This window comes from Phasianus colchicus, chromosome 2 (assembly GCF_987193195.1).
Source record: "Phasianus colchicus chromosome 2, bPhaCol1.hap1.1, whole genome shotgun sequence".
Lineage (NCBI taxonomy): Eukaryota > Metazoa > Chordata > Aves > Galliformes > Phasianidae > Phasianus > Phasianus colchicus.
This window is the reverse complement of record NC_143437.1, coordinates 63,580,319-63,594,488: the sequence shown is the minus strand read 5'-3', so window position 1 is coordinate 63,594,488 and position 14,170 is coordinate 63,580,319. Positions and strand designations below refer to the sequence as shown.

Below are 14,170 nucleotides of genomic sequence, written 5' to 3'. Positions count from 1 at the left end.
CCTTCCTTCTGGGCTTAGCTGCTGTAAAAAGCATTGGTTATTAAAAGACCCTAGAGATCATTTTTATAACAAACCTTTTTTGAAAAAAATACATATTTTTTTAATGTTATATATATACATATATATAACAACATGGTTTCTGAACCTCTTTCTGGTTCTGCTATTTTAGTACAAAAAAACTGGTAGCAAAGTTAGTTTACTGGAGACGTGTTCAGGTGGCTTAGCAGCATCTTCCTCCGACTCTGTGTAAATTGAAAAATGTTAGATAATTTAAATCTGATTTAACTGTTCCAGGAAACTAGTTTCAGTGCTCGGAATAGAGAGACAGAACAATACACTCAACGCAACAAACAATGTATTTATTTTTTCAGCTGCAAAATACAACTGAAACTGACAGTAAACTGCATCTCAACCATAAGAAAATATTACTAACCACTAATACTTGTCTAAACCACTAAATAGTCTTCGGGACCCGGTATTGGCCAAAGGGTATGAGACCAACTTTTCCAAAAGATTTAATCAAATATCTTGTTAGTAATTTTGGACATAGAACGGATGATTCAGTGTTATGTTTTGGTCTGCCTTTCACTGCTCCTCCAGAAAGGTGTGTTGACTTGTGCCCCTGAAGGCTGCGTCAAGTCATGCAGAATCCAAAAAATTACTTCCTAGCCAATAACTGACAGAAATGTTCCTGCAATCCCTGTTCTACTCTGTGAAATGTCAAAGCACAGCCACCTCTAAAAGATTAAAGGGAGAACTCATGAGCAACTCATTAAGAAAGGTGGAACCACTCAGTCATTTCTACTTTAAAGTTATCCTTCAACTCAAGCAGCATAATTTCATTTGCAGGCTGCAATTAAAGCTGTAATTGGGTTTTGACTAGATCGCATGCTTGTGGGGTGGGTTTAGGTTTCTTATTTGAAAATACTGATGGTAATATAACATGTTGATAATTTCTGAGTGTGGAAAGAAGTGCAAGTAGGTAAGCCACCAAGCATTGGAAAGACTTCTTTAACTAGATCAAATTTTACATAACTTGCAATCTTATATATTAAAAAAAAAAAAAAAAAAAAAAGTTGTTGGTACCTTCATGTAGTCTGGTGTCTAACATATTTCCTCCAGATTAAGATAGTAGTGCATGAAAAAAAAAACAAGGCAGGCTTTCACACTTATGATGAGTCACTCAAACACATTAATTGAGTGATTCCTGAAAGACTAGTATATGCCATTAGGATATCTTATGTCTTAGAATTATTTTTTTTTACATTGTCTTTATCTAAATATTTGAGAGTATTATAGCGTAATAGTTTGATCACTTGCAGAACAGCAACTGGGAATGGCGAGGTTCCAGGATAGCTCTTCTGCCAGGGGCATATTACAAATATTCCTTCCTTGGAGACATGGAGACGCTCAAGCTCAGGCTGAATGGGCCTTTGAGCAAGCTGATCTAGCTGTAGGTGTCCCTGTTCATTGCACATGAGTTGGAGTAGATGACCCTTAAAGATCCCTTCCAACTCAAAAGATTCTATGATTCTGTGTGGCGGAGCAGCAGGCATTTTCTCCAAACAGTGCAGCCACAATGGGAAAAGCTGTTAAAGGGTTAAAGCAGAAATTCTGCAGTTTCACCGAAAGCAATATTAGTCTTTATCTATGGGTGCATAAACTGCGCTGTCTCAAACAGCACATTGCGAGTGCCAGCTACATCCAAGCTGAGCAGCTTTATCACCTTCCTTCTCTAGAGCCCCCCGCTGCTGATCATCTTCCCATCTCAAACAAACACCTACAGACAGGTATCCTCCTCCTCTCTCACTGCTCAGCTGCAGAGCCTTCAAACAGCAGCAGTGACTTTCATGTAACTGGTAGAAGGAATGCTCACTTAAGTATTTCAAGAGCTTTGGGTTAATACAGAAAACATTTGATCTCGTGTTTAGGAAAATCTGCCTGAGATGTCTTGCTAAAAATAACTGCTGTCAGATAAATCTGATTGCATCGTTGGGGTTTTTTGTTTTTGCTACTAGTGCATTCCTTCACATTCCCAGCTCTTGCTGCAAGAGCTGTTGTGATTTTTATAAAAAAGAATTAGGTCAGAAGATAAAAATTTTTCATATTTCCAAAAACACTCTACACTCAGTACTGTTGGTACTCCTCCTGTAGGTTGGCAGGCCACAGAGTAGTTCTCTTGACAGTGCAGCCAAAAGTGTGCTTACTCTTCTGTTAAGAAATTATTTCAGAAATTGTTAATATTAATTAATATTTTCCTTTTTCTTCAATAACAACTTTTCAATACAAGCAAAGTTCTATGGTAAAGCTCCTAAGCTAGAGTAAATTACTGGAATTCCTGTAAAAACAAGAGAATTAATATTGGCTGATGATTGCCCATATAGCTATGCTACCTGCATGCTGAGCCATGTGATAGATTGTTGTGTTTTGATATTTGCTACAATTAAGCAGTCTGAAGTTTTTCAAAGTTGAATCGTATTGCTGAAGAGCTTTTTGCTTCTCCCCCACGTCCCCCACATATCCCTTGATAGCAATCAGAAGCACTCGTGTGGGTTCAGTCAGTCCTGCCCTTCTCTTTACTACAAGGTTTCTGCAGCCCTGTTGCCTCCAGGAGTGGGAACTCCTTGGTCTGTGGGCTTCTCATGCATCACCAGCATGCTGCTGTGTTGTCACTGCAAAAGAATGTTGTTCTCCTTTTTGTGGTCACTACTGCAAAATTCTTTGTGATATTTCTTCTGTGCGTTTTGAGAGAAATCTGCATTAGGCTTGGACTGTGCTTTTAATTGGAGAAATATCTTCCACCTAAAGACCTTAGTTAAGATTATAATTGTTTCAAGTATTGATTTGTTCAAGGAAATCTCAGAGAAAGATTAAATATGAGTATTAAGTTTATCAAGCAAGCCTATGTCAGGATTAGATTATAACTAACTTCCATTCAGTTACTCAAATATTTTCCTGATTACTCATCTAAACTACTACGTTTTCCCTTCTTCTTGTGGTTTCCCCTTCCAACCCTGTGGCTACAACTCTTGTGTTTTTTTTTTCCCAGTAAGAGCTTTTGGCTTTCATTTATTGGCTTATAATAACAGAGTCACAAGTAATGTAGTCAAGTAATAAGTACAAAATAAATCCATCTTTATCACCTACAGGTATGAATATGGATATGCCAAAGCATCAGAGCACAGTGTTATAATTTATATCACTTAACAGCTGGGTCTTAGTAGCTGGAACACAGCATCTTAGTGACTGGAATAAGCCTGGCAGTGGTTACTGTTCAAATATCACCATCACCATTTTATTTAAACTGGGGCTGCTCAAGTACTGCAAGTGAGGTTGGGCTGGGCAGGGTACCTTGGGAACCTTCTGTGATCAGCAGCTTGCAATCCTGAGCACCAGCTGAGCCATTGAGAAGCACCAGGATACTCTGCCTGCACAGCTACTGTGAAGGGAGCTGGCTCTCATCACTCACTGACACTCAGGCTCTGCTTTGGGAGCACGAATATTCCCAAGGCTACATCTGGCAACTAGAATTCCTGTAGATCTAGAAAGAGATATAGACTACGAGACACTCCATGTTTGACTTTTAGGAGGCTGGGCTATGAAAATGAATACTGGGAACAAGATGAGTCTTGGAGGAATCTATGTACCATAGAAAATGTCCAGGATTTAGGTCCCTGCACAATCTCTTTGGGTAAAGCCAGCTAGATCTTTCTTCCAACCTAAGTCTGTTTAGTTTGCATGGGGTTCTTTTGTGGTTGTTTTTTTTTTTATTGTTGTTGCTGTTGTTTTATTTCCTAGGTGAGTGGCAATATGAGATGAGATTTGTGTTGAATCCATTGTCATTCTAGGCTGATCAGCACTGATCAGACCCCCACTGTATGTAAGAGAGAGCTGTGTATGTGCCCCCTTCTAATCTACAGCTCTCCATCAGGGCTGGGTGAGAAGAGAATGCCCAGATGTAAAGCTCTACCAAGACAGCAGCAGCTGTGAATGTATGCAGTAGTAGAGCCTAAAGATATTTATTGGTAAAAATACTAGGAAACAATCATTTTGGAAATGAGCACTCATTTCTTTCCTAACTGAGGCTTGCTTTATTATCAAATACTGTATCTTTTATTATTTCCTTTTAAAGCAAGCAGTGTTCATTTCTCTTCTGTGCCACCAGTGACAGTAGAAAATAAGACCAAGTACAAAATCAATTGCTGCTGTGTCCAGGAGGCAAACTTAAGACCTCTACCGTAGTTCTTTGCTGATGAGCCAGCACTGCTAATACCATTGCCATCTGCATCCAGAAAAGCTGGACTGAGCTTTGGTGTCCAGCTACCATGAATTCTTTGCCATCCAAGGCAACTGCAATTTGTGTGATGTTTCAGAGTTTTCAGAAGAGCTACGTTTAAAAGACCTTACAGCACACTTCCTCTCTGACATTTTCTGGATTTCCATTTTTTCATAATTGTATATCCCCCCTCAATAAAATCTTCATTTTTCTTTCTTTGAGTAATTACCCTTCATCTTCACTCTGATTTATTTATAGCTGCTAGAATTCCAATTACGTATTTCTGGATCAGTGCAGGGCTTTCACATAAATAAATCACACTGAAATAAAGCAGTAGCGTGAAGTGTTCCCAACTCCAGGCAGGGCAGATGCAGCAAATGAAATCACTGATGAAAACAAACCTGAAAATACAGGAAGATGTTTTCCTATATTTGTGACATAAAATCAGTATTGTAGGTGATGAATAGTATCTGCTTCATGTAACTTTCAGTGATGCCTTACACAACATTTTTACATACGGATACCTTCTGCTCATCCAGTCAACTTGCTCAGACAAAAGCAATATTTAAATGGACAGATTGGATTTTGAATATGTAAAAATTTATTATTCTCTATTGGAGTCCTGTGCATTGTATTCAGAATGGGTTCGGCATCTAAGCTGATCGTTTAAAGCTAGTTTACCATGAAATATCAACTGAATTGCCATTTTGATCTAACTGCTCATTTCTTCAAGATAAGGAAATATACAGTAAGTCTGCATCACTTATGCTGCTGCTTTTTGGTTAAACTGCTCTTGGGAGACTCCAGACTGCTGGAATAAAAAGCTAATGAAAGCTTTTAGATAAAAAAAGGCATGTAAATTTTATAGTTTATAACAATATTCAGAATCCTTGCTTCTTTACTCAGTAGACTAGGAAACATCTGCCTGCTCTGCTGTGCTCACAAAGAGCCCTAGAGAATCCCTTGGCTAAGAAAGAATGAGAAAATGTGCTTCTTTGACTAGTTGAAGTAATCCACTTAATAGAGCGTAATTCACTTGCAATGAAGTATCCTCCCATTGCTTCTTTATTCCAGTCTTTATCTGATTTCTCAACTGGATCTAGATTCTGATTTGTTTGCTTCAGCTGTGTTTTATGTGGTCTTAAAGCTGCAGGCCTGGATGCTGCCCTGCTGTCTGCATAAGAGTTGCTGCTGAGATAGAGCTGAACTTCCAGTTGTTTGATCTGAATCGGCTAAGATTGTGTTTTTCTGTTTCACTAAAGGAGCTGAATGCAAAAAAATGTATAGCCTGTAGTATCTAGATATCAGCCCAAATGTATTTCAAACCTTTCCCTCCCCCCCCCCCAAAAAAAGGTTCAGATTAGTTTAGTTTTTTGTTTTGCTTTGGTTCTAAACAGAAAACTACAGAAAACTAGGTAGGATCTGAGCTTCCCCCCCACTTAATAGGAGAGTGATTGTTGAATAAAATTTTATATGTGTGCAGTTTATTTTATTTGATTTCTTGAACTTTGAATAAGAACTAAGTATGAGAAGTATCAGTTTCCTGTAGGAGGAGGCACTGCTGCCGGTAAAGTCTTTTTAAAAGAAGGAAAGGAAAGAAAGCTTTGACTGTTCAGAACTATTTAAATGTATTCAGTGTTCTTTACAGAGTGGATGCAATGGGTATGCCAAGTTACGAGCGCAAATTTTCAAGAAGGCTTCATACAAAATGATGGTGTTAACACTGAACTTCAAGAAAGTCCCGAAGTGGGTTCCTTGTGGGAATCTTGCTACAACAATCTCCTTCCCACCCCCCCACCCCCCCACCCCCCCAAAAAAAAAGACTTTGTTTTAAATGGGGCTCTCATCAGTTGATTGCTGAGATAAAAGAGAAAAGTGTCAGCTCGAAGAACCTAAAGCTGTTCTAGTAGGAAAATTCCATCTAGGTTTGAAAAAGATTTTTGTTTGATTTTTTAGTATTCATCTAATCATTCTCTATGACTAGTATAGCATTATTTCAGCAATCTAGGAACTGAATATCCTTTACTGCAGTTGAATAAACTCTGAAAGTCAATCCCTTGGACAGCTGAAGATGTCAAATAAATATGTAATCATGCAATCCGATTTGAGTTTTAATGCCAGTAAGCAAACAGCTCAAGGGCTTAAGAAGTACTGCTATTCACCACAGGCTTATTTTTTATGTGATATGGACTGTGCTGCTAATCAGATGTGGTATATTTCTGTCTTTCAGATTTACCACTGGATTATAGATTTACACGATTTTCCTCAAATAGCTCAGCAACTGCTGGGTACTACCCAAGCCCTCCAAGAGCACTGCTGCCAAGTGAGGAATCAGTGACTATGAAATAGGTTTTTGGCTTTTCTTTCAATAACCCTGTGATCCTTTCTTAACTGCTGTTAAATGCTAATTGGTGAAAATGCTGTTTGATGCTTCATAAAATAGAATGATGAATTAAAGCGGACTCCTGTGTAGATTTATTTCCCTTGTTTCTCTAGTCCAGCTGGGACAGGTAAGCATTGCATACTTTGTAAATCTCCTTACCAGGACTAAATTTCACACAGTAACTGGCTTTTTCCATGCACTGCCCAGATACTTTAAGAGAAATGTACTGTTAACAATTCATCTCAGCTTACATACTAAATTTTCAAGGACATTTTCAGTACTATCTCTATTTATGGTGGTGCCGTTGCTGCTGCAAAAACCAGGAAAGACATGAAAGACTCAGCCTACTCCATTAAGAGTTACCTTGGCAGATCAGGTTATGACAATAGACCTGAGCTTGTTTTGCAAGCCATGAGGAAGTTATTCTTTTGCTGTCTAAACAAAGCAGAGAAGTACTGCAATTGTTCTTGGAGAAATGGAAATACTGAGGCCTAAAGAGGAAGATGCATCATAGCCAAAAAGAGACATGAATGAAATTTAGGCAGCAAAACACAGAATTATAGTCCTGGGAGGAGCCTTGGCTACATGCTTTGTATTCCTGCAAGTGCCTAACCAATGGTAAAATTCTCAGAATGGATTTGACTTCTGGTAACTCCTGACACGTCACCGTAGCTCATCCGTTTTACAGTTTCACCAATTACAATATTTTGTCTCAGAAGCAGAGGCAAACGCCATTCCACCTCATTTCAGAGATACCAGTGTCTGTTTCATGCTTTTTCCTACCTTTATTTATGTAAGGAAAGAATTTTAAAATTCATATTTACAAGTGATTTGCAACTTTTTCAATTTAATATTAAGCATTATATTTTGGAAGAGAAAAATAAAACAATTAAGAAGAAGAATTGAAAAGAATTAAAATAAGGTGGATGAGGAAGGAAAATGAAAGCACTATTTTCTTCCTCATAAAGCATAGGCTGAAAATATTTGACTTAAGGCAGCAAAAAGTAAGAACTTGTGTTTAGTTTGAAATATATAAATTAGCATCAACATCTTGGGCTGCAAATCTGGCTCAAGATAAGGGTATGATTTGCACTAAGTAGAAAAGTATACAAATTGAAGTCTCAGATCCCTGATTACTGCATCATTTGAAATTCTGACCTGAATTAGGTAATCCCTTGAAAATAATTTCTAACTACATTCCAATCCAAACCAATACTACGTACTCTCATGCCTTTATTTTTCTGAATTCAATTTTTTCAACTTTGAGGGGGTTTTCTTGGTTTTGTTCTGTGTTGTTTTTAAAGAAAATTAAGATATAATGCCTCATGAAAATGAAGTCTTCTAAGACCCTGGTTCCTGGTGTCAGCATGTTTGGTTTTTTTTGAATGGAAAGATGACAAATTCTAAGGACGGCCTGAACACAAATGCTACTGGAAGTGTGACTCCCCATGTCTGTGGCTGCATGAAGATATTGGAAAAATAGTTGAAGCATTTGCAAAACAATTAAAAACAGAGTTCCTGTATATCAGTATATAAAGACTCTTATAATGACTATTCTCATTAAAGAAGCTCTGAAGATATAACAAGTCTTATTACAAAGCCCTCCAAAATGAAATAGAACATTTTGTTAAGGTTGAATGGTTTCATAATCTCAGACAATTGTTCTTATCTTCCCCAAAAGATCTGTTGTCCTAGTATATTTTGATTCAGCCACCAGCCCGAGGAGTTACCATGTGGTCAGCACTGCTGAGGTGAGGCCTGACCACCCAAGAGGCTGCTGGAGTGAAGGTTGGCAATAGAGGACCTTTGGGAGGTGGACAGGATGGCCCTTGAAAATGGAGATGGCATGGGGATGAGGGAGAAGAAATGCAGATGGAAGATAATTGATAGAGCTAGCTCCTCTTGAACGAGGCACTGTAAAGACACAATCTTTGTTGTGTGTTTTTTTTTTTCCCTGATTATTTGAACCTTTGGAAATCTCAGATATTTCTTGGATTCTGCTGTGAGAGATCACTGACAGAAAGGTCACTGAAGTGCCTGCAAAATTAATGTTTATAAATATCTTAAGTGTGGGAGACAAAGGGACATGGCCAACCTCTTTTCAGCAGTCTACGGGGACAGGTCAAAGTAAAATGGCCATAAACTGGAGCATAGAAAGTTCCACACCAATATGCGAAAGAAATTCTTCACGGTGAGGGTGACAGACTATTGGAACAGGCTGCCCAAAGAGGTTGTGCAGTCTCCTTCTCTGGAGATATTCAAGACCCATCTGGACGCCTACCTATGCAACCCAGTGTATGGATCCTGCTTTGGCATGGGGGTTGGACTTGATAATCTCTGGCGTTCCTTCCAACCCCTACAGTTCTGTGATTCTGTGATCTCTGAAAACTATCTTAAGTATCAGCAGGGAGACATAAAGCTGAAAAGAGTCACTAAAATCACCATGTCTGTTTACATAGTCCTGAAAGCCACAGTTTGGCTTAAAACTTGACCAACTAGTCTCTTTTGTCATCCACTTTGATACCAAATATATGTGTCTTAATTTTAAAATAAAAAGAATTTATTTCTTAAAAAAAAAAAAAAAAATATCTGAACTTACTTTATAGCTGAACAGCAAAAAAGGGGGGACTAAGTCAACCAAAATCAGTGCAAGGACAGGTTAGTGCTGCAACCTCCAATAAAGCAAAACTTGACCTACTCCAAGTAACAAACATGTGAATCAACCAAAACACAATCTAAACTAACACTTTTAATAAATTAATACCTTTAATACCTATGGGAAAATCTGCATAAACAATGAGCAGAGTCCAGTGTGTTTCCTGAACAGGACTTGTCCTGGAAACTAAAGGCTTCCCAGTTCCCAGAGAGTAAAAGTCAAACAAACAAATGCAGATAACTTACCTGCAGTAGACTGGCAAGCAGGACGTTGCTGAGGCCAGCACTACCTGAGGCTGCAGGAAAGAAGGCTCCTTACCTTGCTGTGTCCCACAGCTGCCCAGAATCCAAGGTGTGCAGTGGGGCACCAGTGCTGGCTCAGTTCCTGATGGAATTCCCAGGAAAAAATGCTTGTTCCAATAAGCAATACTTTGAGATTACCATGCTGGTGATAGGCACCAGAAAACAGCAATCCTAAAACTGTTCTAAGCCTACAGGTAACAGCTAGCTGTTGTCCTAGCTGGCATAACAGCTGGAAACCTAACCTGCCAGGAAAAATACCACTATTAAAGTGGGGCATGGTAACATGACAAGGTGGATTCTGATAGAGCTATGCAATGAGTAGGTCTCTGGGGATATGAAAAGACTCCATGGCATGCTTCCTCAGATCTGGCTGCAGCCAGGTCCATGTAACCCCCAGTAAAGACTGAGTTACTGCAGATCACAAATGAGATTGCTCTAATTCAAAACTGTTCACCTGTATTTTCCTGCAAAACAGTCACACTCCTGTAGAAACCTCAATTCTCTTTATTCCAGGAGTCCTAATCTAATCTGAGGGAGGAGTCAGATAGGGCCGACACTTATTGCCCTATTAAAAAAAAAAAAAAAAAACAGTTTCCAACCTGGCCTTGGAGTCATTCTCTTTCCTGTGGTTGCACAGTCATGTTTTCTACCTGTGTGGGATGATATACAATTGGTAATTATCCTTTCTTACCATCAGTAGAGATGTGACTTTACATTACTCATTGTTTGAAAAGCGTTTGGCCATGACTTCTTCAATACACTACTGAGTAAATATTGTACCTTAAATCTTTCCTCCTGACTCCAGATGTACATTAAATCATATCAAGGTAAATGGCAGCAGAGTTTAAAGATATATAGATTAGTATGAAGATGTCAACAATCAGAACATGATGACTGATTTTCAACATTCCATTTGTTCTTTTGTCACCACAGAGGACAAGAACACTGTAAGTCTAAAATATACTTTTGTACACAATGTTGATATTTTATAGTAGAGATAGTTTCTCAGAGAATAAGGTTTACAAAAAAACTGTACAAAAAGATGAAAGTCACACACTAGCACGTAGAACTAGGGATCTCGTACAAAGATGTTGCTTGACCAGGGCTTTGCCTTGATTGTCTTCTAAATTCCCTGGTGAAAGGGTATGAGGTTTTCTGGCAGGCCTAAAGTAGCTATTTTCACCTTGTACATTTATGCAATCAACTTTTAAAACAAAATATTCTTTTGTACACTTGCTTTGTGGCAGATAGTAGTTCATCTGAAGAGTAGTTCATCAGATTTAGAAGGGCAAGCACTTGGCTAAGCTATAGAAACCTTTCCTCTGCAGGGCACCAGTTTTAATGGTACAACACTGATAATGATACAGCCACAAGATGTGTATTAACTGCCCAAAAAACACCTCCAACTAGCTGGCATAAAGCCTCCTGGAAAAGGCTCAGTCCCCTAATCAGCCCCATCTCCTGTAACCATGTTTGTTCAGTTCTGAGTGTGTGGAACATCAAACTTCCTCGGAGGGTCACAAGAAAGAAGAAATTGTACCAAAAAAAAAAAAATTGTTTTTGGAAAGATTTAATTGCAAGAAACAAATCTTGCTTTTCTGTAAGCACTATAAATAGAAATGCCTGCTTGAAAACTGAGCATGGATTGGGGCCAAAATAAAATGGAATCCAGGAAGTTAAACAGACTTGGGAATGTTTGCCAACTCTACAGGGCAAAATGGGGATTCCTGTATGCAGGCCAATGGAATAGCGCTGTGGTCAGGGTAAGTGGTCACTTTCCTAAATGTAGGACAAAAACCTAAGGGAAATCTTTCAGGATGAACTGAATGCCCACAACAGCTCTCTAACAGCATGGCAAGACCACAGCAGGTTTGCAGCTGACCAGATGTCACAGTTCATGGAAGGGTGAACATCTGAAGCACCGCATCTAACTTCTGCCCCCACCAGAGCTAACCTGATTTAATCAGATCTGCTAAAAACCCTGTGTGCTTTCCACTTGCACTGCCAGGGCTCATGCATCGGTCTCTCACACATGGTTATAACAACTTTTAAATACTTGCACTGGGGGAAGAAACCATCCTAGCAACTTCAAAACCACATTATGGCTTCCATCCTTCTGCAAATTAGAGGATGTGAGGCACAAAATGACAGTGGCACAAGTGAATCATAGAATCAAAGAATACTGAATCATAGGATCATAGAATGTTTTGGATTGGAAGGGAACTTAAAGACCATCGAGTCCCAACCCCCTGCCACTGCCATCCATCAGCTCAGCTGCCTGGGGCCCCATGCAGCCTGGCCTTGAGCACCTCCAGTGTGGGGCATCCACAGCTTCTCTGGGCAGCCTGTGCCAGTGCCTCACCATCCTCTCCGTGAAAAATTTCCCCTTGACATCTACTCTAAATCTCCTCTTTTTTAGTTTGAAACCATTTCTCCTTGTCCCATCACTACCAGACTGTATAAAAAGTTGGTCCCCCTTCCTGTTTATAGGCTCACTTTAAATACTGAAAGGCCACAATGAGGTCTTCCTCAAGCCTTGTTTTCTCCAAGCTGAACAAGTCCAGCTGACAGAGCATTTCTTCACAGGAGAGGTGCTCCAGCCCTCTGATCATCTTCATGGCCTTCCTCTGGATCTGCTCTAACAGCTCCGCATCCTTCTTGTGTTGAGGGCCCCAGGCCTGGACGCAGTGCTCCAGATGGGGCCACACAAGGGCAGAGTGGAACCACATGGCACCAGCCACAGATAAGAACCAGATCTTTTCCTCTCAAAAGTCTGAAGAACTTGGGTTCTTTTTAAGAGTGAAGAAAACAATCATAAAATATCTTAAACTCTGTATATGAGACAAACAAAAATTAGATTTTCTTGTCCAAAACATACAAGAGAGTTATTTTGAGGATATCTTTTAGGAAAACAAGTCCATTAACATTTGGTAGGGCTTGTTCTGACACAACACAAATGGAACTCTGAAAACTGTGACTCCATGGCCTAATAAAATTCTATTAGATGATCAACTTTTAAAGGCTCTACCAACCCTGAGGAATAAAAGTATCTAGGTAAATAACTCTACACTTGCCTTATCTCAAAATAAAACCTGAGAATTACAGTTTTCCTGCAATGTCATTCCCTGGGACCTCAGGCCACTTCTGAGAATTTCAGTGGATGCCCCTAGCAGCTGCTGAGCAATCTGCATATTGTGATAATTCCAAGAAAAGAGATGGCACTTCAAGCTTCCTGAAAAGAAATGTTATGTTGTGAAATGGAATGACAGAAATTCTTTATCTTACACCAACAGAACACTTCTGAAACAACTACTGGAGGGCTGCTGCTGGAGCAGAATAACAGAATCACAGCTGCTGCAATACTGGAGAGTGATGGCAGCAGTGAACTTTCATCTCTGTTTCTTCCCTCAAAGCTGCCCGGAGACAACGTGGTAATGTCCACTCATATATACACATAAACTGGCAGCAATTAAGGGCAAGGATCCCATGACCTGAGAATGCAGAGACAGAGGGAATGAAGGAACGATCTGCATTTCATAGGAAGTTGGTTTTGTGAAGTTTTTGTTTTTATCTTCCAGTCAGGCAGGAAGCAGAAGAACTTTAAATGCAGTAGTTGCAAGGAAAAAAAAAAAAAAAAAAAAAGTAACCAGAAGACAACTGTATGAATTTAAGAAAATAGATTTGATTACAACCATTAATATGACAGTAGTTAGGAAAGTATTATTAACATTGCTGTTTATAGCATTTGTATGTATGCATGTATATATATTTCTACATATATTGTTGCTGGGCTGTGTTGCTTCAGAATCAAGTGTACAGAACTGATTACTGTGGTATCCCATGATGCTGCTTATGCAAGTGTTATTGTTACATAGAAATGAGTCTCCAATGCCTGTGCCTGTGTTTGAAAATCCCACCTTTGAGTCTCAGCTGTAACTGGAGCACAGCAAATCAAGATGAGAGGGTTCTGATGAGAAACAGAGAGGCAGCAACGTGCCCAAAGGCAATCTCTGAGCTACACCTTTTGCACTGACACATCTCTAGCTAAGGAGGAGAGAGAAATGGGAGCATGAAATGTAAGTACTGAGGGGGAAGGATCCTAAATAGGTGATGTTTAAACATTTTCACAAATTCCAGCAGTTGTGTAGTTGTCTGCTTGGCTTTCCACATATCAAGTGACTCCATAAAATAGGTGGATTCTATTCATTGAAAGCACCATGTTACAAATGGAAAACATTATTGCAACATATCTGGCATCCAGAGAAGGAGAACGTGGCAGGCGGCTGTGAGGCAGTGCTGATGGGGCCCATCTGAAGTTTTCTCTGGGAATGAGCGCTGATGCTTTGTTCTCCTGAGGACAGTGCTTGATTTGTAACACTGCAGAAATTTGGAAGGAGAGATATTGACATGTTGAGAAAGATCACACATCTGAGAACATTTAGTAACAGCAAGTTCTACTGCAGGGACTGCCATATGGTTCTGGGACCCCAACCTGCTCCGATCACCCTCAGAAAAAGCAAGGGCTGAGTGCTGAAGGAGCTGGTAGCAGGGCA

The 14,170-nt window shown here is 39.5% G+C and overlaps 1 protein-coding gene across 1 annotated transcript in view; it reads left to right on the top strand.

The window, feature by feature from the left end:
- Positions 1 to 6,733, top strand: part of NT5DC1 (5'-nucleotidase domain containing 1) — a 123,996-nt gene extending 117,263 nt beyond the window's left edge. Inside the window, exon 12 of the mRNA XM_031611166.2 lies at positions 6,507 to 6,733. Within this exon, the coding sequence (XP_031467026.2) occupies positions 6,507 to 6,625 (119 nt within the window). The 3' untranslated portion in view covers positions 6,626 to 6,733. The remainder of the gene's footprint in view (positions 1 to 6,506) is intronic.
- The last annotated feature ends 7,437 nt before the right edge of the window (positions 6,734 to 14,170 follow it).